Source organism: Lichenostomus cassidix, chromosome 2 (genome assembly GCF_008360975.1).
Source record: "Lichenostomus cassidix isolate B80296 chromosome 2, HeHo_3.0, whole genome shotgun sequence".
Taxonomy (NCBI): Eukaryota; Metazoa; Chordata; class Aves; order Passeriformes; family Meliphagidae; genus Lichenostomus; species Lichenostomus cassidix.
In genome coordinates this window covers 5074439-5099589 of record NC_139482.1, presented here as the reverse complement: position 1 = coordinate 5099589, position 25151 = coordinate 5074439, and the positions used below count along the sequence as shown (strand labels likewise).

The following is a 25151-nucleotide window of genomic DNA, read 5'->3' as shown; positions in this document are numbered from 1 at the left end:
CTTTGCAATATGTAAACACTCAGAAGGATTTCCATGTTTGTTCTTCTCGCGGCACGGAAGGTCTTTCACGGCTCGCGGGGAGAGCTGACATGAAGGAGCAGCCGCTTTGCGGGCGTCCGGCGCTTTCTCTCCGTGTGCTGCGCTCTGTTTTCTCCAGTTTTAAACCCACTTCTGCTCCACTCTCCACGCCCTGGCACACAGCAGGAAAATGCATTCTTGGTGCTAGAAACATGACACTGCCGTCCTACACGGGTGTTCTTTAGAGCCCAGCGGAGGCTTTGCATCGCAAAGCATTTATTCTTTATTTCTCCCCTTCCTACAGCAATGTTTTCTGACTATAAAAATTCTCTTTCAATCTCAAACAAATTGCTAAATGTGACTTTTCCTAAGAAAAATTACTGGATTGCCTGTGCTGCTGTTAACTCTCTCTCTTAACGCTGAATTCTTTCCGAAGTGATCTTGGTATTTGATAAGACAATTTGCACCAAAAGTAAAAAGGAACAGAAACCACTACAAAACCCCCCTCATAATGAATCTAGAAACTGCAGGCCCTGACTCCAACCTCATGGATTGCACCTAGGCTTGATTCAGTAGATCTGCTGCTCTGTAAAATCAACTTAATTTTACTGATTAATGTATTTAAGCTGAAAGAGGGTAGATTTAGATCAGATATTAGGAAGAAATTTTTCAGTGTGAGGGTGGTGAGACACTGGAACAGGTTTCCCAGGGAAGTTATTGCTGCCTTGTCCTGGAAGTGTTCAAGAGCAAGTTGGATGGGGCTTGGAGCAACCTGGTCTAGTGGAAGGTGTCCCTGCCCATGGCAGGGGATTTGGAACTAGATGATGTTTCAGGCTCATTCCAACAAAAATAATTCCATGATTCAAAAAAAAAAAAAAAAAAAAAAAAGTATAAAAATCCACATTTTCTGAGGAGCCAGTCCTCTAGGTTCCTTGCTAGGGCTGGAAAACAAGAGATCTAACTGGCAAATTTTGTTTTTTTTTAAAAATTTCATCCTCAAAATTAGAAAATCTGAAAGCCCTTAGAAACTTTTGCTAGATTAATGAAAATAAGGAGAATTCTGTAACCCAAGGCAGCCCCTAGCAAAGTGATGGGAACACATCTATAGGAGTTAGGCAATTCTGGTAAAAACCTAGATGTGAAAATCTTCATAGTGGGGATTGTGACACTGAACTTCCTTCACGTGGGAATTTTGACTACAAATTCTAACCAGGATTTTCCTTAACTAACCTGACATGTGTCTTCAGAGACTTCTTATTTCAGCAAACTGCTCCTTCTAACCAAAAATATCTTGCTGATTTTATTTTTTTTCAGACAGATTCATTCTACACACATTGCCTCAGAAGTCCAATTATTATATGACATATTTCAGCAAATGCTTATTAAAAAAAAAGTCTTTACACAAGTCAGACTGCCCCAGGTTAATATAAAACACAATTACAAACTGGTTTTATTAAACTAATTCAAAGTTCTGACTGAATTTTTTTCATTGCAGTTCAGACTAGCTTTCCTCCTCCAGCTAATTCTACTGGATAGGATGGGTTGAAATATCCATGTTGGGTTCATCCTATAAATTATTCTGTTTGAAGAGGGACTTTCAAATCTGCTTCGAATTCATCTGATGTAGCCAGAAATTCTCCATTGAATTCAACAAGCTTTGGATCAAGCCTTTAATGCTCTCTAGGTTGCCTTCCAGTGCAAGATGAACTGGAGGGGTTTTCATCAACAAGCCTCCCAGCAAAAGTCACCATGCATTTCCCAAACAAATATGTAGAAAAAAGAGTCAGAGGGATAATAACACAAATGTTGATAACATAACAAAAAAAAAAAAAAAGGCAGAGGAAATATTTGTTATCCTTATTTATTTAATAAAGAAACATAATAAACTTGAATTTTTCCAGGTACAAACAGCTTAATATGTCCTATGATATTGGCTGATATTTTCCTTGCTCTTTTTGTAGCTCGAGTGATTCGTGTGGTAGCCTTTATTGAACAAATCAACAGAAAAAATGGTAGCACTCACCATGCTTATAGACAGTGTGGGCCAACTATTGAGTTAGTGTCTTAAACTAAATCACTGCACTGGGAGGTTGTATCATGGCTCGATTCGGATCGGCATCTCCAGTAACAAAGATCTACAAGTGAGGTTGTTTGACATTTTTGAGGGGAGTTCTGCATACCAAACAAAGATACCATTCCCTCTTCATCTCTGAAGAAATGTGCCACAGAACAATAGAAAACCCAATAGAAAACCGACCTTCCAGTTACAAAGGTTTTTGAAAGCAATTTACAATTCAGTTTTAGAAAGTTGCACTGTAAACATCTAGAATTAAGACCCTCTTTCTGATTTTTTTTTTTTTTTGCATTAGGTTTTTCTTTTTTATTTTTCACAGGTTTTGGGTAAAAGACAGAACTGTTTGCAATTGCATCAGTACTATAGGGTCTCACAGCAATGACACTAAAATGTTCAACTCAAGGGTGAAATGACCAAAGGAAGGGCTCTTCTCTAATATAATCAGTTACCAGCTAATTGTCTCTTTACATTGCATTCATTACTGGGCCTGACTCTTAATAAGAACAGGGTTGAATATTTTCTAATATAAGATGCAAATAATTAAAATATTGTTAAAACTGCATAACTAACAGCTCACTTCTGGGTGCAGGCTGGAGTTTTCCTTGGGTTTCAAACAATTTACATCATACATGAAAAGAAATCATGTGAGAATTGCTCCTGTTCCTTAGTATTTTTCCCTCATTTTTTTTTTTTATTCTAAAGCTTTGAAAGGAAAATAATTTTGCTAGTTGTCAGCCAATAAATGCTTGTTCAGCAAGTAATGAATGTACTATTTTCTAATTAAACAGTTTCATTATAGGCAGCAGCTTGTTGCTAATGATCGATAAATCCCATTGAGGAGAAAACATTTTAATCAGTAAGTCATGTCCTCTGAGTGTCAGCCACTCTATAAACTCACAAGATACATATATATGTATAGATATACGTATGTGTGTATATATATATATGCATATAAATATAAAAATCGCATACTCTTTCAGGGTGATATGTACAGTCAGAATAACATTACAGCATAAATACACAGGGAATCTGTATAAAGTTTCTCTATGAGAAGCCTTGAGCAATTCTGTTTTTTTGGGGGGGAGGTGAGGGGTGGAGAGGGGGGAAGGAATAAAGAATGTTTTCACTTCAAGGAACGAAGAGTAGTCCCCTTAAGTTAGAATCTAATTACATACAAGATTTAAAGGCAACAAAATGCCCAGAGGAACAGCCCTATGTTATACACCATAGACATGGGGTTAAAAGGGCAAGAGAGCATGATTATAATAATACTTATATAGTATGGTTCATTCCCTTATAGCACTTTGCAGTCAGAAAGTCTTACAACACCCCTGTGAGGTAGGTAAGTATTATTATTCCCATTTTACAGATGGGTAAACTGAGGCACAGATAGGTTAAATTATTTGCCTAAAAATCATGTAGTAAGAATCAGGAATAGACCCCAGGAATCCTGATGGCAAATCCTCTGAATTAACTGATAGACCACTCTCAAGTGAATGCCTGAGACACCTCTCAATGAATGGAGAGAAAATATTAGCCCATATTTACACAGATACATTGTCATCCTTTTGACATGTTCTCTTACATATTCTGACTTGTTTAGAGGACAGATAACAATGGCCATATATAAACTTGACTGTAACATGTTGCTTTAATTCTTGTTGCCAACCCCATGTGGTTTTTTGACTCCTTTACAACCTGGGATGTAACTAAATGTTAATGACAATACACCTTAAATACATTCTTGATATCTTTGCTTCTCCAAGGTGAAAAAGCACAATCACTCTTCCTTAAAGTGCAATGGCTCATTACAGAAATCTCAAGATTTTCCATGAAGTCCAACCAAACCCAAGTACAATCAGTCTGAAGGTGAAAAAGAAAGAAGTTGTCTGTAATGATGGACATGTCTCTATATTCCATAAATAATTTCTCACATTCTATCGAGGCCAAAAGATAATAAATAATAATCTATGTTAGCACGTAAAACCTCTAATACTTTTCTACAGCCACACATCTACCTTTCACCCCATTGTCATTTCTTTGGCCTGAAGCTGAAGGACACATCAACTGTAAATATAACTTTGCCTACAGGAATGAGGATATATCTATCATCTAGTCGATTTTTTTACTGGTTCCTGTATTTCTTGTCCTTCCCCAGAAATCCAACTGTACCATCTGAGAAAATGAAAGATGGACCTTGAGTAAAAAGGATTCAAACCCTCAAAATTTGTGTACAGATCCAGAGGCAATTCCCCTCCCACCTCCTTGATCACACTTTCGCAGCCGTTCTGCACGGCCCAGTTGGCATTGATTTATTACTGTTAGTAGTATTAGTAGCATTTTTTTTTCTTTTTGTGAGTAATATTGATGCACAGAGTTCCAAATAAGGCTGCTTAGCTCAGTGTTCCTGGGGAAAATGTAACCTATCCCACTACCTTAACAGAAACTTTGCCAGCTAGATGGTGCTTTGGAGCACTACACACAAACGTGATGCGCTACTTCTATGGCGAGTTTGATTGCGGATTTCAAAGCAGATTCTTGAAACATACTAAAAAATTAGTGCTTTTATTAACAGTTTTACAAACAGAATCCATTACTGTCTAGTTTCCTGAAGGATAGAACAAGCCATTTCTCTCGTTACTTTGACATCATTCGCTTCTCTGGTTTTTTTTTTTTTTTGTGTGTGTTTCTGCTGATGTGCAGTTGCAAGTCCCAAGAGGGAGGGCTTAGTGTAATCAACAGTTTAAATGTTGCTAATTTGATACTCCAATTTGCAAAAACTTTCCTCTTCAAGCGATGGGGATCCCGCAAGTTCCTATTACCTTGACTCAGAGTTCATCATGAAGAGTGTAAGGATCATTAATCTCCATGGAAAAAGAGACTTTTTTTTTTAAGTAAAAAAATATCAAATATAATAAATTTATGAAAGACCATTCACAACATATACAGTAAGTGTTACATTTTGCTACAGCAGCTGTGATATTTTTTTTTTCTTTTTAGAATGCAAGGTCATACATCGCCATAAGTAAACACACTAATATGAGTAAGACCTTAAATGAATGTATACAGCCAGGCTTTATCTGTGGATAGATATACACTGTGTTTACTGTTTTACAGTCTAGCCTATTCTTATTCACACCATTGATATAACAGCTATGACCCTGCAGAGAATCTTCCTGTGCATATATAAATATAAATATTGAGCCAAGTCAAAAAGAGCAGGGTCAAAGGTTATATGACTTATTAGACTCCTGTAGTTAAGGGTAAAAACTCCGTTGTTTCTTTTGCAACTAATTTTTAATAAGAAGGCTGCTTCAATCATTGTGTAGTTACAGCATTACATTCTGTAAACAATGTTTTAAAGCATTCTAAACAAACACTTAAACAATTGATTCTTTATCCTTGTCGGGTGAGAGAAGACAATCTATAGCCTCATCGCTTTTGCTCACGTCCGTAATCTTCAGCTGGAGGTTTTCACTCGTGCCTCGGGTGACGCTGTCATAGGATGGAGGGAAAGAGGTGGAGGACAGAGTTTCTGATTTGTCTATTGGCCTGCCGTAGTTTTCGTTCATCATGAACGCAATGAGACCCTCCTTCTCGGGCGCATCGTCCTCCAGGATGCTGCTCTCCAAAGTTCTGTGACGGTACAAGTAGGATGCCTGCTTCATGGAGCGCCGGAACAAATGTCTCCTGTAGGCCCTCTGGATGACGATGGCAGAGACCTCTTCTTGTTTCCGCCTGAGAGTCGTTGTAATCGGCTCGTAAGAGATCTTAGACGGATTCGCTGCCATGAACTTTTCTTCCATCTGTATTTTAAGGGCATCCATCTCTCCGGATTCTCCTAGCACCCTTTTTGTAAAAGCAAACAAAATATCCAAGCAATGGATCCTGTCTCCGCTGACCATGGGCAGGTCCATCGCTATGAGTTTGATTTTGTTTGGTTTCGCTATGCGCAAAGGTTCTGACAGCGCGTCTGCAAAGTCTGAAAGTGCAGAATACTCAATAAACTGAGTGGCTTCGGGGTCAAACTTCTCCCAGATTTCATAGAACATATCAAAATCATCCTCGCTTAGAGGCTCTGTACTTTCCTCAGTGGCTACACTGAAGTTCTCTAAAATAATGGCTATATACATGTTTACAACAATGAGAAATGATATAATGATATATGTAACAAAGAATAAAATCCCTACGGCAGGGCTCCCGCAGTCTCCCTTTGAACCATTTGCATTGGGAAGGTTTGGGTCGCAATACGGTGGCCCAGTGTTTAAAATGGGGTTGAGAAGACCATCCCAGCCAGCTGACGTGGTGATTTGAAAGAGACAAAGCATGCTGTTAGCAAAGGTTTGGAAGTTGAACATGTCGTCAATCCCATGCTCCTTCTTCACATAGGCAAAGTTAGCCATGCCAAAAATGGCATAAATGAACATGACCAGAAACAGCAAGAGGCCAATGTTGAACAGAGCAGGTAGGGACATCATTAAGGCAAACAGGAGAGTTCGAATTCCTTTGGCTCCCCGGATGAGTCTCAGGATCCGGCCAATCCGAGCCAAACGAATGACTCTGAAGAGTGTGGGAGAGAAGAAATATTTCTGGATGATGTCAGAAAGTACGGTGCCTTGAAAAGAAAAGAGACAAACCATGAGTTAGTACATGGGAAATAATCCCAGGCTTTCCTTTAAAGCAATCAGTTAGGATTATTGAGAAAATAAATGGAAAGTTGCCTAGATTAGAAGGCTCACAATAAAGGGAAGATGGTTTCATAAGGCTTTCTGACTTCTTTATCTTTGGCTGTTATGCAGACCTGGTGTCAAGTGTATGTGGTGGCCAGATTGTGTTTTATCACCATGAACCATTAACTGTATGGTTTGATAAACCTCCTGATTTTGCTGATCACACCAGTTACTGTTAGGCAGTGGTATGTTAGATCATAATTACATATTAAAATTGAGCTTAGGTTTCAATTCTCTGAGTTGAAAGTGTGTGTTATCACAAAAACCCTTTAACTTTGTCAATTAATTTGATGTCTGCCTTTCTAGCATTGGAGTTAGGGTGAAAATCCTGGGTCACCTACCTACGATGGACAGAATCACGACCACAAAGTCAAATATGTTCCAGCCGTTGGTGAAGTAGTAGTGCCGCAGAGCCAGCATTTTGAAGATGCACTCCCCGGTGAAGATGGCAACAAAAAGCATGTTGATTTTATGGAGGATGTTCACTTTTTCTTGACTTTGGTCATCCGTTTCCACCATCATGGTAACCATGTTAAGGCAGATGAGAATCATGATGGAGACATCGAAGGCTTGTTTTGAGACGACATCGAAAATAAAACCTTGGTATTTGTTCTGGGGGAAAGGATAAGGTTTAGTCAGGAAAACTGAGCCATGTCAAAATGATTATGTAATTGTCTCCTGATTGATCAGAATGTAGAGAAAAACAGACAATATACTTCATCTGATTAGAACATCATGAACTTCAAGATGGTGATGAATGTTTTTTTGATAGAGTTTTCAAATCCTTTTACTCCTAATGCTTCGTGAAACTACTGTAAACAAGATACCAGACTGTGGCCATGAATTTATTCAGTGCAGGCAGGGGGCCACTGGCATGTGTAATTGGCACATGTAAATTGGAATATTAGTCAATGCTGCAGAACAGTGGGAGTTTTGTACCACAGGTCACTGGACTTCCAAATATCGTTCAAAATGAAAACATGTAATTATGAGCCTTTCATATGGGAGCAATAAACCTTCCCACACTGGAGATCTGAATTGTGCTTATTCTATTAAATAAACATCCAGCTATTACACAAAGTTCAAATGAATTATGCCATTCTTACCAGCGGCCTTGGGATTGGCTTTTGAGGTTTCTTAGATCCCAGCTTTTTCATTGCATTGTAATACTTTTTCTGTTCTTCTGTCATGAAGATGTCCTGGCCACCTAAGTATAGGGTGAGAACAACACTATTATTTTTGATGAAGACAGCTCCACTGCCCCCCTCCAAAGTTCAAGGCTGAAACCTCTTCTATTTAATTTCACTTTCAATGTAGCTTTCATCTGGTTGGACTGCTCAGAAGGACAGTGGTGTTTGTGCAGAGAGGACACCAGGCCAAAGTTTGTGCCAGAGATCCCCTCTGCCTGGAGCTGCTTCACTGCTTTCTCTGGGGAATATAGTTCCCCACCCTATATTTTCAGGATGCTCATGCTCTGGGGACATTAGGGACTGCTACAGCTGTGCCCTTGTAAAATTCCTGCAAGGTGGTTTCTGCAGCTGCTCTGTCACTGCTGATCCAAGGCATTTCTGGTAAATCTATTCCTTGGCTTGGTCCCTGCAACAATCACAAGATGATGTGCAGCATATGCACTACTTATCTTTTTCTTTTGTTGGTTAAAATTGTCAATGATGACACCGATGAAGAGGTTCAATGTGAAGAAAGACCCGAAGATGATGAAAATCACAAAGTAAAGGTACATGTATAAATTACATTCCCATTCAGGCTGCTCTTCATACTGTAAAGGGAAAAGGGAGAATGTGAAAATGACACCACCTCTGCACACATCAAAATGTTGATGAAGTCAAAAGAAAACTGTCCATTGGAAATAAAAATTATGAAACATGAGAAAAAAATTGTGTAACTCCCATGAGCAGAGTCAACTCTCCTCAGTGTCTGAAGTTTACTACTGGCATCGGCAATGCCACGGTCATTTGAGCAACACTTCGCTGTCACAGTGATCACACTGCTCCAGAAAATGCAACTCCAGAATAAATTCGACAAAATGTTCTCAGTTTGAATGCAGCAGGGGAAAAGAATAGATTTTCTGATTACCTTTAAATTTATATGAACTAATGGTACTTATAAAAAGCCAGGAGCATGGTTGCAGTATAATTAAATCCTACTGAAAAACACTGTATTTTTAAGTACAATTTTTTTAATGAAGGGCTGAATTTAATAAGGTCTCTTATTCAAGAGAAGAACTGAGCAACACAGTCTGATAACTTCAAGTCACCTCTACCATGTTTGGCAACAGTGCTCAGATTTGCCCCATCATCTCCAGGTATGTAAACAAGGTGCAGGAAACTTGGATTCCCTAAATGCCATGTTTTCTCGTGGGTGATCCATGAGTTTCATTCAGCAGCAGGGAGGATACACATGTACGCATGTAGTACCAGAATAAATCCTCATCATGAGCTATGTTATGCAAAGATACTTCTCTGCCCTTATGGTGCTTGAGGTTTTTCCATCCGTTGTTTCTCCCCTTAGGGCCTGACTTTTGCCCTAACTTCAGTCTGACAAATTCCTAGTACCAGGCGGCTGCCTTAAAAATTAACAGTAAATGTAAACTTGTTCCTTTAATATCAATAAAAGAGGGAAAGGAGACAAGACCTCTTTCAATAAAAAGAAGAACAAACCACACATGGTGTAGCAAGGGAATTACATTTTTTTTGTTTGTAGGATTTTAAGGAAACCTGAAAGCTGGACAGGATGCAGGTAAGAACTGAGCCATCAGCAGTCACCAGCACATCTCAAGCCAGAGCTGGAAGTCCACACTACCCTCTTTCTCTGCCAGGAGCTTCTCCACACTCCTTCAGTGGAGCTGCTGGTTGCAGAAAAGACATTTGCTCAAGGTGAAGGTGTAGGGAGGGCTAAGTGTCTCAGGGGAATTCAACTTAAACCCAGCACATGTTATCATCAGAATTGGAAAATATGGCAGTAAAAGGGAGAGGGGGAGAAACAGAAAGGACAATTTAGGTCTTTGCTAGGTGGACACTCTGGAGGTGTCCCTGTGTGCTGGGAGTTCTGCAGTAGGAACAGATAAATCAGCTGTGTAGAGCTAAGGGCTACATTTGTTTGAATCTCAGGGTCACCATGCTTCAGTACAGCAGCAAACAGTGAGGGTCTGCAACTGTCTCAGCCAGAGTAAGACAGGGACTAGCAACCTGCATGTGTTTTATTTTGTTGTGTTTGTTGTCAAGCATCATCAGTGCTGCAAAAGGTAATGGAAAAGGAAATTATTCATTTCCTTGCAGAGACTTACCTCTCTTGAATCCACTGCTGCATACATAATATCCATCCAGCCTTTAAATGTGGCCTGAAAAACATCCCACATTAGCATGTTAAACAAGTATATCCTGAAGTGATATCTCTCTGATAAACTTTTAAAATGCAATGTTGAGCATGTGCTTCACAATTACTATGTTGCCTGCCTTTTAAAGCAATATGTATCCTTGAGTTTATGCTCTTTTAGATATTTAAATTCATTCCAGAATGGTTTTCTCCTGGATTTTCTCACTTCTATTTTTTGATTTTCTGCACTTGTAGGGATAAAGGAGAGATTTTCAGAGGAAATTTAAGAAGGAGAGAAAACACAATAATTAAATCTTTGGAAGCTTGACTTTAAACATTTCAAGTAATGAAGAGATATGGCTACACATAACATTAAAGAATATAGTCCTGCACAAGCCTTGGACCAGGTGAGATGAATCCCATCCATATCCTGCTGAAGCTTGGATTTGTCCTCTTCTAAACCAGAGCAAATCACAACAATGTTAAAGCCCAGGGAGCTGCATAAATCACAACTGGTTTGAAGGAAGCAAAGGCAACCAACACCTGCTGTGAGCCTGGTCTTGGAAAAGTAATCTGCTTTACTGATCAGATTTTCATTTTATTATGCTTTATTAAGTCACGAGTTTTAACTTTTTTTAAATATAATTTTTTAAAGAAGGAAGGATTCCACAGAAGTCAGCATCTCCTGTTGGAACTTCAAAGCACAAAGGGCAGTGACAGCACTCCTGGGAGAAACACATGGAAGTGATTTTTACTATTCTGTAGCAAATGCATTACTCTTTAATCTCAATATATGCCTCTTATTAGACACAGCCTGATGTCAAGCACACCTGGCATTAGGTCTGACTCTGGCCTAACCCCACTGCTTTTATATGGGTTCTCTAGAGTTGCCTCGCATTTAACTTCTGACCCTTTAATTGAGACTTACCCTGAATCTAAGTCAGAGTGAGCAGATAATGAGGCATTTTTAGATTTATTAATCTAATTAGATTTTCACTGGTTTGCATGAAAGACCCACACCCAATACTTTTTTACACCCTACTGACACTTGGGTTGAATTTTGTCCTCTTTTAGGCACTCAATTCCTCTGGCTAATAGGCATTTGGCCAGAGTTTCCTGGGAGAAACCCAGGCAGCTGGGCTGAGGTGAGTACATCCAGTGGATTTAGAAATGCTATACACTCCCTATTATTATGTTAAATCCTTGAAGTAACACTGCCTTCCCAATTCCTTCTGAATGCCACTGAGCCAAAGGAAAATGCACAAGAGATCAAACAAATTTCTCATGAAAGTATAGATAAAACAATGTTTGGAAGGTTGCACCTATTTTTGTCTACTGCTTTAAAGAGATCAACCCATTCCCCTAAATCAGAACCCTTTGGAAAAATCTCTTCCATGCTGCTGTGTATTAAAAACCACTTTAGATGAAAAGTATCTACAAGAACAATCAGCAGCTTTATTAAAACAAATAATTATTTGAACCTGTCATGCTGATACTCCTTAAATATTCTAATATTTTCCTTTTTTGTTGTTCTCTTTCTAATCTGATGAAAAATTTTTCTGGTGCCATTACAGCTTTCAGCTCGAAGTGCTCTTCAGGAAGGGTGGCCAGGATGAAACAAGAAATCCTTTCCCTGTAGCACAAAACTATATGATCTTAGCCTGTACTTTTCTCCCACTTGGGAGGAAATCTTTTCTCTTGAGCAGCTATTTTTCTCAGAGTGTTCCACAGACAAGAGAGACTCTACTGCAAGGCACAGTGGTTTATAGTGATAAAGGATGATGAAGTGATCTGACAAAAATAAATATTAAGAGAATGAAGTGCTGTGATTTTCTGTTTCTCCCAGTTGTCCAGAAGCAAAAGAACTAAAAATCCATGGGGTGTCTGGAAAGTTTTCCTAGACACTTCAACTGCAGAGGGTAAAAGATACTGAGAATGAAAGAAATATAACACTGAGAAAAGAAATTATTTATCTGGAATTAGTAACCACTTACACTCTGGATAAGAAAGTGACAAAATCTTCATGGGAGTGTTTGTGATATTATCCTGCCTGGAAGCTATCCTGAGAAACACCATTTTCTACTGAAACTGTCATGTGATGAGATTATCTACCGATAAACTCATCCTGGGATGGGATTACATTTGGTTATTTCACTGGTGGTTAGAGCAGCAATGCAGCAAATTAGTGAGGAGGAGGATAGGTGGGATGGTACTGGCTGCCCTCAGGCCAAATGATGCCTTAAAGTAAAGCAAGTCTTTAAACTTGCAAGATGTTGAGTTTTCTTTTTCTTTTTTTTTCTTTTTTTTTCTTTTTCTTTTTCTTTTTCTTTTTCTTTTTCTTTTTCTTTTTCTTTTTCTTTTTCTTTTTCTTTTTCTTTTTCTCTTTTTCTTTTTCTTTTTCTTTTTCTTTTTCTTTCTTTTTATTTTTTCTTTTTTCTCTTCCTCTTCCTCCCTTTTTTCCTCTTCCTTTTCCTTTTTTCCTCTTCCTCATCTCTTTTCTCGTTTCCTTTTTTTTTTCTTTTTCTCTTTCTGCTTTCTGGGTTTTTTTCCTAGAGAAGGAAATAGTTCAATAAAAATGCCTGCTTTTGACGGCTGAAATACTGCTCTTCACATAGCTGAAATGCTTCTTTAGGCACTACTGTTGATGAGAGAAATTTCTGAAAGCTAATCCAGATTTTTTTTGCACATTTCGCATGCCCAGTGACAGTTAAATCAGGCACTGCAGTTTACAGAAGTGCGAGAGATCATGTAATGCAGTAACTTTAGACACACTCTGCTGCCTCAAGACCATTTTGTGTCTGATTTATGGGCTCAGTCAGGACTTCAAACCTGGCATGAGGGATTGCTTTAACTCTGCAGCTCCTGCTTGCTGTGCTGGTCTAGGAGTGCTTCTGTTATCTTCCTGTGCCTTATCTGGAGTCCCAAAGTGACAAAGAGTTAACAGGACATATTCAATGATAAATAACACATATTCAATATAGAGCCCATTCTGCCTAAGGGAATCTTTTGCAAACAAGCCAGATGCTGGATGAAAGACCACTTGTTTCCTGGGTATTCTTCAACAGATGGCTGAAATTTCAAAATATATTGCAAAACATAAGTGGAGGTGATCACAATATGGAAGGCAGGGATTATGCAAGAGAAATGCAAAACTCCTACTGGAAATTCAAGATATTTCTTTGATCAGCTCAAATATAGATTTATAGAACATAGGTGCTGTGATACTTTAAGCAAATTTTGAATACAGAAAATGAATTGCTGAAGCACTGGGTTGTAGCAAAGCCTTTTTCCTGATAGATTAGGGTTTTAAGTGTGTTATATCACCAGGAAAGTGAATCATCCTTCTTGCAAGTCAAAAAGTTGTGATAATAAAGATCTTTTCCTCCTCATGAATGAGGCATTCCTCTTGCTCATAGAGTGAGCAGATCAGTCACCCCTGTTATTTTAGTGACCTGTTGTGGGACAGCCTGGTTGGTAGCTGGAGAAACTTGACACTTGACTTCACGTGAATGTTTTCTCAGACTCATCAACTCAAAGTGGCATCTTCAGGACAACACAATGGATCCCAACCAAGGTAGGAAAAGAGCAGAAGATATTTGGGGCAAATTTAATGCAGTTCTCAACTACATTTTCAGAAAGCTTGCCTCTGGATAGAGGTATGTCCTAAAGTTTCCATAGTAGCAACTTCCATTTCTTTCAAATATGCTGCTGAAAAAGAGTGAACATTAGGCAGACAGATTTTGTTTTACACATTTCCGTTTGGATTTGCAGACATTCAGGCATCCAAAGGAACTTCAGAGTCACTCAAGAGTTGTGCTGTGGCAGCTGAAAATGTCAGCAGTCAAAAGACAAGTCGCATTCAAACGCTCATGTTTTGGATTCTGGAGGGTTGTAACCCAAATGCTTATCTCCTCCTTGCCCTGCTGTGCACAGGGATGCACGGAGCTGTCTGTCTCTCCAGGAGAGCTGGGCTGTCAGCTGAGCCCCTGCCTTTCCCACGGGGTTTTGCTCATGAAATGTGACCCCTCGTGGAGAATATTTGGCAAGGGGCAGCTGTAACTGACACTCCTGGCAAAGGAGGTCCAGATGTTTGGGCTCCTCTGTGTGTGCCACCTTTTCACTTTATTGCCTCTGGTTAGCAGCAGACAGGAGAGCTCCAGGTGCAGGATTAAAGCCAAAATCTGCAATCCCCTAAAGGAATCCCCTAAAGCCCAATCCCCTAAAGGAATCTGGCCCCTGCACTTCCTCTGCGAAGAAGGAGCTGCCACCTGCCATAGAAACTGATCTTGTTTCCTGCTAAAATCAGTTTGTCCAGCCAGACCAGGCCCTGTGTTTATCACACTTCTTTTGTACTTTTGCAACTGGAAACTCTATTTCTCTCCTAACCAAAACTGGATCACAGGTCTGAAAGAAACCTGCAGGGTCATCAAATCCATTTTCAGCTGGAAAAGAGCAGTTCTAGGCCATTGTGTTCAAATATGTGCCAAGTCCTTACAACCAGTCATGTTCCTTCTGCCATCACTGATCCCAACAGAAGTGACTAGAAAAGACTGCTTCAGGATATTCCTTAGGCAATGTCAATTTATGAAAAGTTAAAGATTTTTCAGAAAGCTGGAGATTGAGTCTTATAAAAGAAATGGTGAAGGAATAGCTACTACTCTGATGGAGTCTTTTCTCCCCCAAAAAGTAGGCATTTATTAGGTAGTTACAGATGAATTAAGAGACTTCAGGTAAGGCATAATATTTTGAACCTGGAAATTCTTGCTCAGCTAGATTGCATGTTTAAATGAAAGACAAAAAAGCACCATATAGAACAGAAAATCTAATTAAATATGTTCAAAGTGAAATAATCTACTCTGCATGGCTGAGCTGAATATCATAATCACACACAAAAGATAAAAGCTCTTGCTCTCAGCAAGTTTATGTCATGGAAAGAACCAAAAGTGGTTGTGCCCATTCCAATGTTTCTGCTCTCCAGAGGGTACAAAAGCAAAGACTCAATGGACAGTGGTCAGAACAGAAGATTTCTAGTGTTTGTGTAGCAGGAGCAGCACACATAAAAACAAGGATTTCTATGAGAAAGCAAAATTGCTTCACGGAGAAGTTTCATGCATCTGTAACAGAGAAAACCAGATGTGGGGAAAAAAAACTTGCTTCCTGAGAAGGAAAGGGCTTGCAGATCTGTTGGGGATGTGTGGGAGGCTCATTCCCTTTTGGAAGGGCAGAAGAGGACCAAAGGCATCACCCTGCTGTATTGCAAAGGGTGGATTCTATATGTGACAACTGAATTGAAATCCCAAAGTGCAAATTTTTATCCCAGATTCGAGGAATGGCATCACAGGCATTGCAAGAAAGAAACCTCCCTTGAAACCTCCAAGGATGTAGCAAGGAGCTTATTTAACTCTGGATGAAAAAATGGTACACAGCAAACCCTCCAAGTGCACATCCAGCCCCTGTCATTATTTGGCTTTAGAGCAAACTAGGAACAATGTAAATAAGCACCATAAACACTACTTTATGAGAGGACCCTATGGAATTGAAACACAAAAGAATTTGTCTAAAATCACCCAGCAGTCCAGCAGCAGAGCCTGGATGAGATGGAGTCTTCTGTGGCTCTGTCCATTAGGTTGTCCCATGTCAAAACACAGTGAATCTCAGTGCATACACCCCATTCATCCATATTTTACATTTGATGGTGAAAGGGGTTGTAGAAATGGCCTCCTTTTGCCTGTATAGCTCAATATTGCCATCATCCTTGAACCTCAACAGTCTCTTGTCTGATATGCTCTTGTCATCTTCCCAGAGAGGCTGGGCTGGGGGCAGTGTCAGCAACCTGGTCAGCACCATGACCCAGTTAGGTTCAGTCTGACTCTTTATGCTGGCAGGTGGACACGAGGTGAGGAATCAGAATGAGATGCACCAGGGTCCTTCTCAAAAATGGAAAGTGAGCAGAGGGCCATAAATTAAGATTACATCTTTGTTGAGAAACTACAGTTGGGAAACTGAAGGCACTACAACTTCATCTTTTTCCCACCAGGATGTAGTGAAATCCCAGGCTGTTCTGGAAGGTTAGTGCCCTCTGTCTAAATGAACAGTCCTTCCTGGACCATAGATTTCTTTTCTGGAACTGAACTTTCCTCTGGATTACAATATTGACAAAATGGTCTTTAATTCACCTCAGTAATCCAATCACCTCCCAGGGCACTGTATGCAGCAGAAACTCAAATTAAACACAGAAACTGCCATAAAATCTCTAGGGTAAGTTAATATGCAAAACAGCATTCATTTACAATGAAAGGCATTCTCCTAACAGGTAAGGGTGAAAAACCCAGAAAAGCCCAGAGGTTAACCTGACCCTTTAAACTGATGTTTTCAGTGAAAACAAACATTTGCCCATTAGTTTCTGGTGGCCACACTTACCACTTGTAGCAGAGCCAGGTACCCAGCACCAACATTATCGAAGTTAACTTTAACTTTTGTCCAGTAAAATGTGCCTGACACGTTGTAGAGTATGCAGTCACTCATGTTGTTAATAATTTTAGAGTCCAAAGGCATATCTCCTTCTGTCTTATTAATGCACTTCCCAAACTTCCCAGCAAACAGGTTCACTCCCATGATGCTAAAGATGAGCCAGAAGATGAGGCAGACGAGCAGGACATTCATGATGGAAGGGATGGCTCCCACAAGGGCATTGACCACCACCTTTGGGGGGGAACAGGAAAGGGGAAACAGAATTAATGTCAGCACTTATACAGATACATTGCTAAAGAGCTGTTGTGCACCCCTGATTGATGATTAAACCCTCCCATGGTGACAGGTGGATAAGCACTGGCACTAGCTAAGGAGCCAGAACAGCTCCAAAGACTTCACACATGACTATTTTTTCCCTTTGCAGGTAATCAATGAATGAATCTGTTGGCATCCCATGCAAGGGATGATGTTTTTTCAAGAAGAATCTCTGAATTTGGGAGTCATCTTGACCTCTCAGATCTTTCTGGATAGCACACTTCATCAAACTATCCTAACAATATCATTAATTGGAAATGGCTGGGGTGCATCCAGTGACTCAAAATACAGAAAAAAACTATTTCTGAAATCTTTGACTCCACTCAGACCTCTGCAGCCAGTGGGTTGTGAACTATTAGCTGTGATAAATTTTGCTTAATTAAATAATAACAGATTGAGACATACTGTACTAAGCCAGCTTCCCCTATCTGATCAGTATGCATGATTAAAACAGTGAAATCATTCTAACTTAACAAAAAACCTCATTATTTTTCCTCCTGTGTTATGCTGTAAAATTCCTACGCATTAACCCAGGCAGGGCTGTAAACCACTGCATAAAATCATACATTAAAATGAAGAGCAGGAGCTTTTGGGTGTGTGAATGAAGGCACTGGAAATGGACACTATTCTCAAGCCAAGCAAAAAACCCAAAGGTCAGACCATCAACAGACCCTCTACAGCTGTCAGGTTTTAATGCAGCACTGTAACATCACTACATCAACCAGGCAAGGTGCACATCTTTTACTGTCTGAGCACTGTCAGGGTTTAATGTGGTTCAGATGTTTGTGCATGTCCAACTTTACACTAAAAAATCAGAGAATCACAGAATATCCTGAGCTGCAAGAGTCCCACAAGGATCATCGAGTCCAACTCCCAGTCCTGCACAGGACAGCCCAAGAGTCACAAACTGCAAGACATTTTCTGGGGGAAGAACACCATCACAAGATGCTGTTTCTCCCTTCCTACACCAGGTTTCTCCATGTAAACAGCCTTTGGAGATGCCTTTGCACAGTCCAGGCAATGCTGCCTCCCAGCATTGTTGCACACACTGGCCCCACAATATGAATTTATCTCCATCCCTGTCTCATGCTTTGGAGATTAAAATCTGGTGGGTGGCCACTCAGCTCATCCTCTTCTCCATCTACATTTCTGAAACTGAGACAAGGTGATATTGATCCATAAAAATTAAGCTTTATTCAATTGGTGAATTTGATTATGGGAAATGTCAGCTCTTCTTTTCTCTTGTGTTAGTGTCCAATTTTCTGACAAGCTAATAATGTAACATTCACTTCTCCATCATTTTTGCATTGCTGTGGAAGAAAAATACCCGGAGGAGTGAAATGGTTTTCATGCATGTATAGCAGCAGCTTCCTCTACAGTACACAATACAAAATTATGTAGATCTTCCAAAACTCAGATTTATATTTTGTGCATTTATGAATGAAGCTGATTTTCACACAGGAAAAGCTGTTTGACCAATTGTTTTGTTTTGTTTTTCTGTATAGGCCCATTCCTGATGACTTTTCTTGGGTTTTTTGTTTTTTGGGGTTTTTTTGTTTGCTAATTTTATCTTTCAGTTTCGGATGTCAATCAATTTCTAACCTCATCATTTTTAGACCAAATTTACCGTGTTAACCAAAATGCCAAATAATTTCCAAATCAAGGGCTTGTTTGGATATAGCCTTGGCTCTTGTCAAAGTACTTTTCATTTGCTTCTCTGCACAACAACATTTTTGTTCAGTTTTAACCCATGCCAGCATAAAATCACTGCACTTGTGCTGCATGTGCTGCTGAACCCAGCAGGCCTTGTGACAAGACACAGACATCCAGGTTTCAGCAGCACAAGTGGTGGCCATGCCCACATCCTGCTTTTTTTCCTTCTGCTGAGTTATGTTCAATGGCTTGTAGATAACAAAACATGACGTGAGGCTGGAGCAAATCCTGCAACACCTCTCTGGATGAATTATTAACAGGGGGGTTCATTCTCCTCTCACTGCTTCTGCTCTTACACCAGTGTGATGCCATTTAGTCTGGTGGAAGCATTCTTGTTTTGCACTGAGACAAGGGAGAGGAAGACCTGGATACATAAAGGCAGGTTATTACCATAAATTCATGTTAAAAGTTCAGCTGCAGACCTTGCCATGGGAAGGGATGAATTTCTGCTGCACTTTGGAAGAGCAACATATTTATCCATGTATGAGAGAAGTTGCATACCTGTTGGTTTCCATCAATACTTTCAGAGGTGAAACCACCTTCCTTCTTTAGGGACAACCTAGACACTGAGCCACCCTCTGCCCTAACCCAGAGTGGTGCAACCCATAACCTGTGTTTGGTCCCCAGTACCCCATATCTCACAGGTCACTTCCTCAGCCAAAGCTGATTCAGATTTTTAATCCAGAAATAGACTTGCATGATGAGTTAATCCTCCCTTTGCCCTGAAAGAGCCCATCAGACTCCTCACAGTGATTTCAGACCCAGACTATAACTCCCAGTGATGCTCAGGCACAGCTTTTGCAAAGACATCTAATTTACAGTGTCACGATGTCAAATAATGGAGAAAAAAATGTATTATTAGATAATCTGTTCCTGGTGCCCTTTGTCCTCAGCGTTAGAAACAGCTGCTGCATTTTTAGGTGGAATTTGTTGAACTCCAGGCATCTCTTGTTAGTTGTCTTCTCCAATCACTCCCATCCTCACTGGGGTGAGTTAGCACTGCACAGTGCCCTGGGTAATTAAAAAATCAGAGCTTCTTTGCAGCTGTCATGGTTCCTTCAGATTTTTAATCACACAAAGTTCCCTGCACAGACTTTCCCATTTTTAACACCCCCTTCCCAGCACTTGCATGGAATTCCAGTGCAGAACACTGCACTCTCCCTCTGCTTGCTGGGTAATTTCTCTGCATTTTCAGAGATTCTCCTCATTTGTCAGACCTGCCCAAAAGCTTGTGTCCTGCTGAACATCCTCAGCCCTATGTCATTCTCAGCTGCTGTTTTCCAAGAAACATCCCCCAGAGTGACCAACACTCCTCCTCCCGAGGTAGACAAAGTATGTGGTTTTATTAAAATGTGTCTTGCACAGTACATCTATTTTTCACTGGGATCCACATCAGCCAGCATAATTCCCTTATCTGTAATTTCACTTACACTCATTTTGAGTGTTGTCAGCAAAGATTTTATATTTTCTTCCAGATGCTGTTAAAGCACAGAATAAAGATAGCTCTCATTCTGAACAATCCCTCACTCTGAGACACCCATCACCGAATTTACGGTGTGATCACTGTTTAAAATTACTTTTTGAGGTCCACCACCCATTTTTAAATGTGTTTACTTGTCTTGGTACAAAGCTCATGTTTTCATCACAATGTCCTGTGGTATCAGATTCCTCTGTGAAATCCAAGGATTCTGTATCAGCACAGTTACCGTCATCAGCATAATTTGTAATCAAATCAAAGGCCCATATCGGTTTTACAAGAACTATTCCCATGAAATCATGCTAACAAGCATTAATTATGCTGTTTCTTTCCTGCACGTATCTTGTAGCAGTCTCACCATGACTTTGCCTGGTATCATTTTCACATTAAATGGTCTGTCATCATCCCCCTCATCCTTCTGAAATACTTCAATAACCTCCCTTGCAGGGAAGTGCCACCTCTGAAATAATTCCCTGATGGAACAAAAAAATGAGGAGCTGTGAGAGATGTCATTATTTGAGACAGGCAGATCTAAGATACTTTGTGTGAAAAGCCTCTGGGTCTAAAGTAACTGCCTGGTCTTTTTAGGGTCATTTTTGGGGGACTGAGGGGCAGGATGGCACCAGTTCATCATTATTTTGCAGACCTCTCATGGCATGGGAGCTGCTGAGACTTGTGTCAAACTTGTATCAGACTGTTTGAAGAGAAGGAAAGAACTGAGGTCTCTTGGCCACCCAAGTGCTACTCTGTGCCTTTGCCTCAGGGACAGTTGCTTCCAAAATTTAGGCACAACATCGATGAAATAAGACTCTCACTGAGAACTAATAAATGAGAACTTTCTTGCTCCTGTTCTAACCCTACAGAGACGTTTCAGTTAGTCACGAAAAAGGCATTATAATAGAGCAAACTATTATTATTTTCTCACTGTCAGTGTTTGCTTCTCAACATTATCATTATTTAATCCATCACAGCGCTGGCAATTTTCCTGTGCATTTTGGAGCATATGAACTCCTAATAATGAAAGGTCTAACTGTCCCTAGTCTTGTTAAGTGTGGTTAGACAAACTAAAACTAAAATGATTTGCTTTTCCAATAGCACGTATTCTCAATTATACTTTATCATGGTTTACAAGCTAATTCACCACCTCTGATAGCTCAGAATGACTGAATATATTTCAGCTGCAGCAATGGTACAGGGAAGAAAAGGGGATGTTGACTCAGGGACCAGGGGGCCTGGAAGAATGAGCATGTTGGGAAGGAAATTTGCTGTGCTGATCCATGTTAAGATCTTCAAACCAGCCTCTTGCTGTTCTCAGATGGAAACAAGGAATTTTTCATGTTATTTTTTTCCTATTTTACTAATGCTCTTCTAATGCTTTTTGCTCATCTCCCCACTGCTATTCAGGTTTGAATCCAATTTAGTTAAACTGATGTGAAGTCATGAGTAAACAATCCTATGTCAGCTTAGAACACGCTGAGTTTTGCTTGGACTTGTAAATCCACCAGCAGAAGCTAAGCCTTCATAAGCCAGATCTAAAGTGATTTGAGAGAATCTGTGCACAAATCACTCTGGTAGTTAAACTAGTGCTCTTGCTAATACTGAATACTGAAATAGTTCCATTTGTGAATGTTTAATAAAGACTTGGAGTGAAGTAATCAGATGACATGAGTGAGAGTTTTAATTAATGTCAGTAGTGCAACATCACTTTGTGGCTCAGCATTTTGCCTTTTTTTTTTTAATGTGGTCACTTACCTGTAAAACATTGCATGACTTTGCTGAAAAGGTTGTGGTGAACAAAACATTCATGTTTGGTAGCCTGGATGAACAGAGCCTTTTGAATCTTTTTGCCTCAGTGCTAACACAGAGGTGTTCTGCAACAATACTTGCAGCATCTTCATCCACAAAAATAATATGTTTTAGCTAATCACAAGATCTTTGGAACAAAGCATTCTATTCCCAAATCTGGTCATCCACAGAAGAGGAAAAGAATGGATATGGGGTTTTCCTGTATCACCACATTTCCTGGTTAATCACCACATTTCCTGGTTAATCTCAATTTTTAGGTTTTCCAGCCTTTATTCTCTTGCTGTGAGAGCATTGCAATGAGAACAGTTCATTGCTGGGAGTTCAGTGCATGAAATACACATTTCAGTCACTGATGATTCAGACCAAAATTTTGTCTACAGGAAAGCTTTACCCTGAATATTCATCATTGTGAAGTATGTAGCATTTTCCTTGGCCTTGCAGAGAGATTTGGGATCATCAGTGTAATTTGTCTGATGCAGAATTTTGCCACAAATTTGCTTTACCTTGCTATGCAATCTGCAAGATTAGCAGTAGCCTCAGCTCATAGAGAACACAGCTGTCACCACCTGCAAGTCATGCACTGTGCGAGGAATTAAATAAAGTGCTTATCTAAACAATAATTGGTTCATGTTAGCAGGTGGGCTCAACAAATAAACAGGTATGCTGTGGGAATATAGCCAGGGTGGCAAAGGAATGCAGAAAAGAAAGAGATGGATGCACAAGATGGAGTAACAAGCACAAGCTACATGGTTTTAATGTTAATACTGACATTCCTCATTAAAACTGCAATCTGTTCAAAAGAAAAAAAAAAATAGTTCATTCACTTGCTTTCCCTATCTTTAGCATTTCTAATTTTTGCTTTAATTATTAGTGAAAAAGTCCTTAAGAACTTCCAAGTCAGTCTCATTTTAATGCATGTTAAAAACAGGGAGCAAACTTTCTCTTGGTTGCTCCCCTGATACACCTGATAATTGAGAGGTAATTGATATCCAGATGCTCCCTTGTCCAAAAAGCTGTTTTTTAAGGCACAGTATGACAAGTTAGGCAGCAGGATTAGATTATCACTAGATCCACCCAAGGATAAAGATATAATGATACAACTGCAATCAGGACCAAGGAGGGATTTCTAGCTTTGTTTGTTTGATAAAGAACTATCATTCATTTCCTTTGGCTGACAACATGAAGACAAAACCATGTGCAACCGCTCCTTGTTATATCTCAATGTCCCAGAGCTGATTTTGATGGATGGTTTGTGTTCTCTTACCCTCATCCCTTCAAACCGTGACAGTGCTCTCAGCGGCCGCAGGGCGCGGAGGGTCCTGAGGGATTTGATGGGACCCATCTCAGAGTATCCCAGAGTGTTGGCAACCAGGCTGATTAAAGACACCTGCATGGAGACACAAGGCACAAATTCAATCTGTTAGAACAGCCCTGCCATTTTCCTTCTCTTCTGACTTTCCTTCCTGGGAAGAAACAGCTGGTTAGTGGAACAGTGGGGGGAAAGGTCTTAAATGGGATTTATTACATTGGATCCACACAGAAGAAAGGATGATCCTTCACAAAGAGGATGAGAAAGGAGATCATGACCCACCATTCTATGCTGGTTTCTCTGCACTCCTCAAGGTGTTTGTATCTTCCACTACCAAAAATATGATTCATGTAAATGTTACATTCAGGGCTGTTTGGAAGAATGCACCTCTAAGATCTAACTCTTTCCAGCAGAGATAAAGGATTTTAGTATTAACATTCAATCACTATTAGATTGGATTTCTAATAAGCAATTAGAAATGAGTCTTCTAGATCACTGGCAGACATGACTTTCTACCATAGTCCTTAAAATAATGATGTGCATGACTCTTCCATTCTGCTCCTATTCACTTTTCCTGGTTTCTGCACCTAAAGGAGGTGGAAACTTGACTGGTGCTCACTGTTGAGGTTTATTCCTTTCAAAGACTATTTATTTGAAATAAACTTTCTGAATCTGAAGCAGCATGGAGGGGTTCCCATGCCCTTCATGTTCTCAGAGCTTTTGCAGTGCCCCAGTTGTTCAGGAATGTGGGTTGTATCAGGCACAGGACTGGAGTCTGAACAAACTGAGTGGCAGTGGAGATTATGAGAACATGGAGAAATAGGCTTTTGCTTGCTCAAATCCGTGTTCAGAGCCTGAAATCTTACTGAGCAAGGAGTGAAAGCAAACAGCTCTCCAGCACTGTAGGTATCATGCCAATTTGCATGTATTAAAAAACCCAAAACAAAAAAAAGAAACCCAACCAGAATTAATCACCACATACTATAAAATACTGTTTTCTTAGCAGGAGACACCTGTGTGTATTGCAAATAACAGTTCCTTTTTTCCCTTTTTATCTTGATTTTTTTTTTCTTACCATTTTCACAGCCTCAGTTATCACAGTATTGGATATCTCATGCTCACCAATATGAGTGTGCAAAGCCCATCTGTGAGGAGACACTTTAAAGACAGCAGCTAAGCCCAAAAGTAGGGATTCCTCTACATTATAAAAAATAGGTACTTAGTGGAAAAGGACACTCCAGCTCCCCCATGAAGACAGCTCTGAAGGGAAACCTTTTTTTTCATTTTGGGATGGGATGATTTTTACTCTGAACCCCATTGCTGGCTGACCAGTCCAGCATCACCCACGTGGTCTGGGATAAATCAGGGTAAGAGCAGCCTGGTCCCTAAGCCCCAAGCCAGTGTCCCCTGTGGAGCAGCCTTTCTCCTGAATATGCATTTATTCACACACCAGCACTGCACAGCTAAGCACCTTTGTAAAAAAAATGGCTCAATTTGTTAAATTATTTACCTGCTGATGGCTTCATTGTGGCATGTGGGTGACTAAGGGCAGGAGGTCTCAGAGAAACCAAGCCTGAGCTGGGGTTTGTGCCAGGATAAGTCAGCCCACCCCTGCAGATGACTAAGTGGCACAGAGGCTGGCTGTCACCCCGTAGCTTGTCACTCTTTAACAAGGTGTGACACAGACTCACCTCCTGAGCACAGCCCCAGCGGCTGGGGAGGAAGGAAGAGCTTAATAAACACTTCTGTCTTTTAGTGCTGAGTGCCCTGTGAGAACATCACAGCAGACAGCCAGACTGGGTTCAGGGCTGATGGCTTAGACCCTGTAGACACCAGGCAGGTAAAATTCACCAGAAAAGCCTTTGCTTCCCTCTCAAAGAAAGCAGATCTGAACCTGTGACTTGA

General features: G+C 40.1%; 1 protein-coding gene across 7 annotated transcripts in view; it reads right to left on the bottom strand.

Moving 5' to 3' along the window:
* Nucleotides 1–1863: 1863 nt before the first annotated feature.
* The window catches only part of LOC146440753 (sodium channel protein type 5 subunit alpha-like), a 209788-nt gene continuing 186500 nt past the window's right edge, over nucleotides 1864–25151 (bottom strand). For all 7 annotated transcript variants that reach the window (XM_085050201.1, XM_085050194.1, XM_085050197.1 and 4 more), the window contains 7 exons: nucleotides 23202–23324; nucleotides 16576–16857; nucleotides 10127–10180; nucleotides 8458–8599; nucleotides 7929–8029; nucleotides 7164–7434; nucleotides 1864–6707 (listed from right to left, as the gene is read on the bottom strand). In XM_085050201.1, the coding sequence (XP_084906327.1) occupies nucleotides 5473–6707; nucleotides 7164–7434; nucleotides 7929–8029; nucleotides 8458–8599; nucleotides 10127–10180; nucleotides 16576–16857; nucleotides 23202–23324 (2208 nt within the window). In that variant the 3' untranslated portion in view covers nucleotides 1864–5472. The remainder of the gene's footprint in view (nucleotides 6708–7163; nucleotides 7435–7928; nucleotides 8030–8457; nucleotides 8600–10126; nucleotides 10181–16575; nucleotides 16858–23201; nucleotides 23325–25151) is intronic.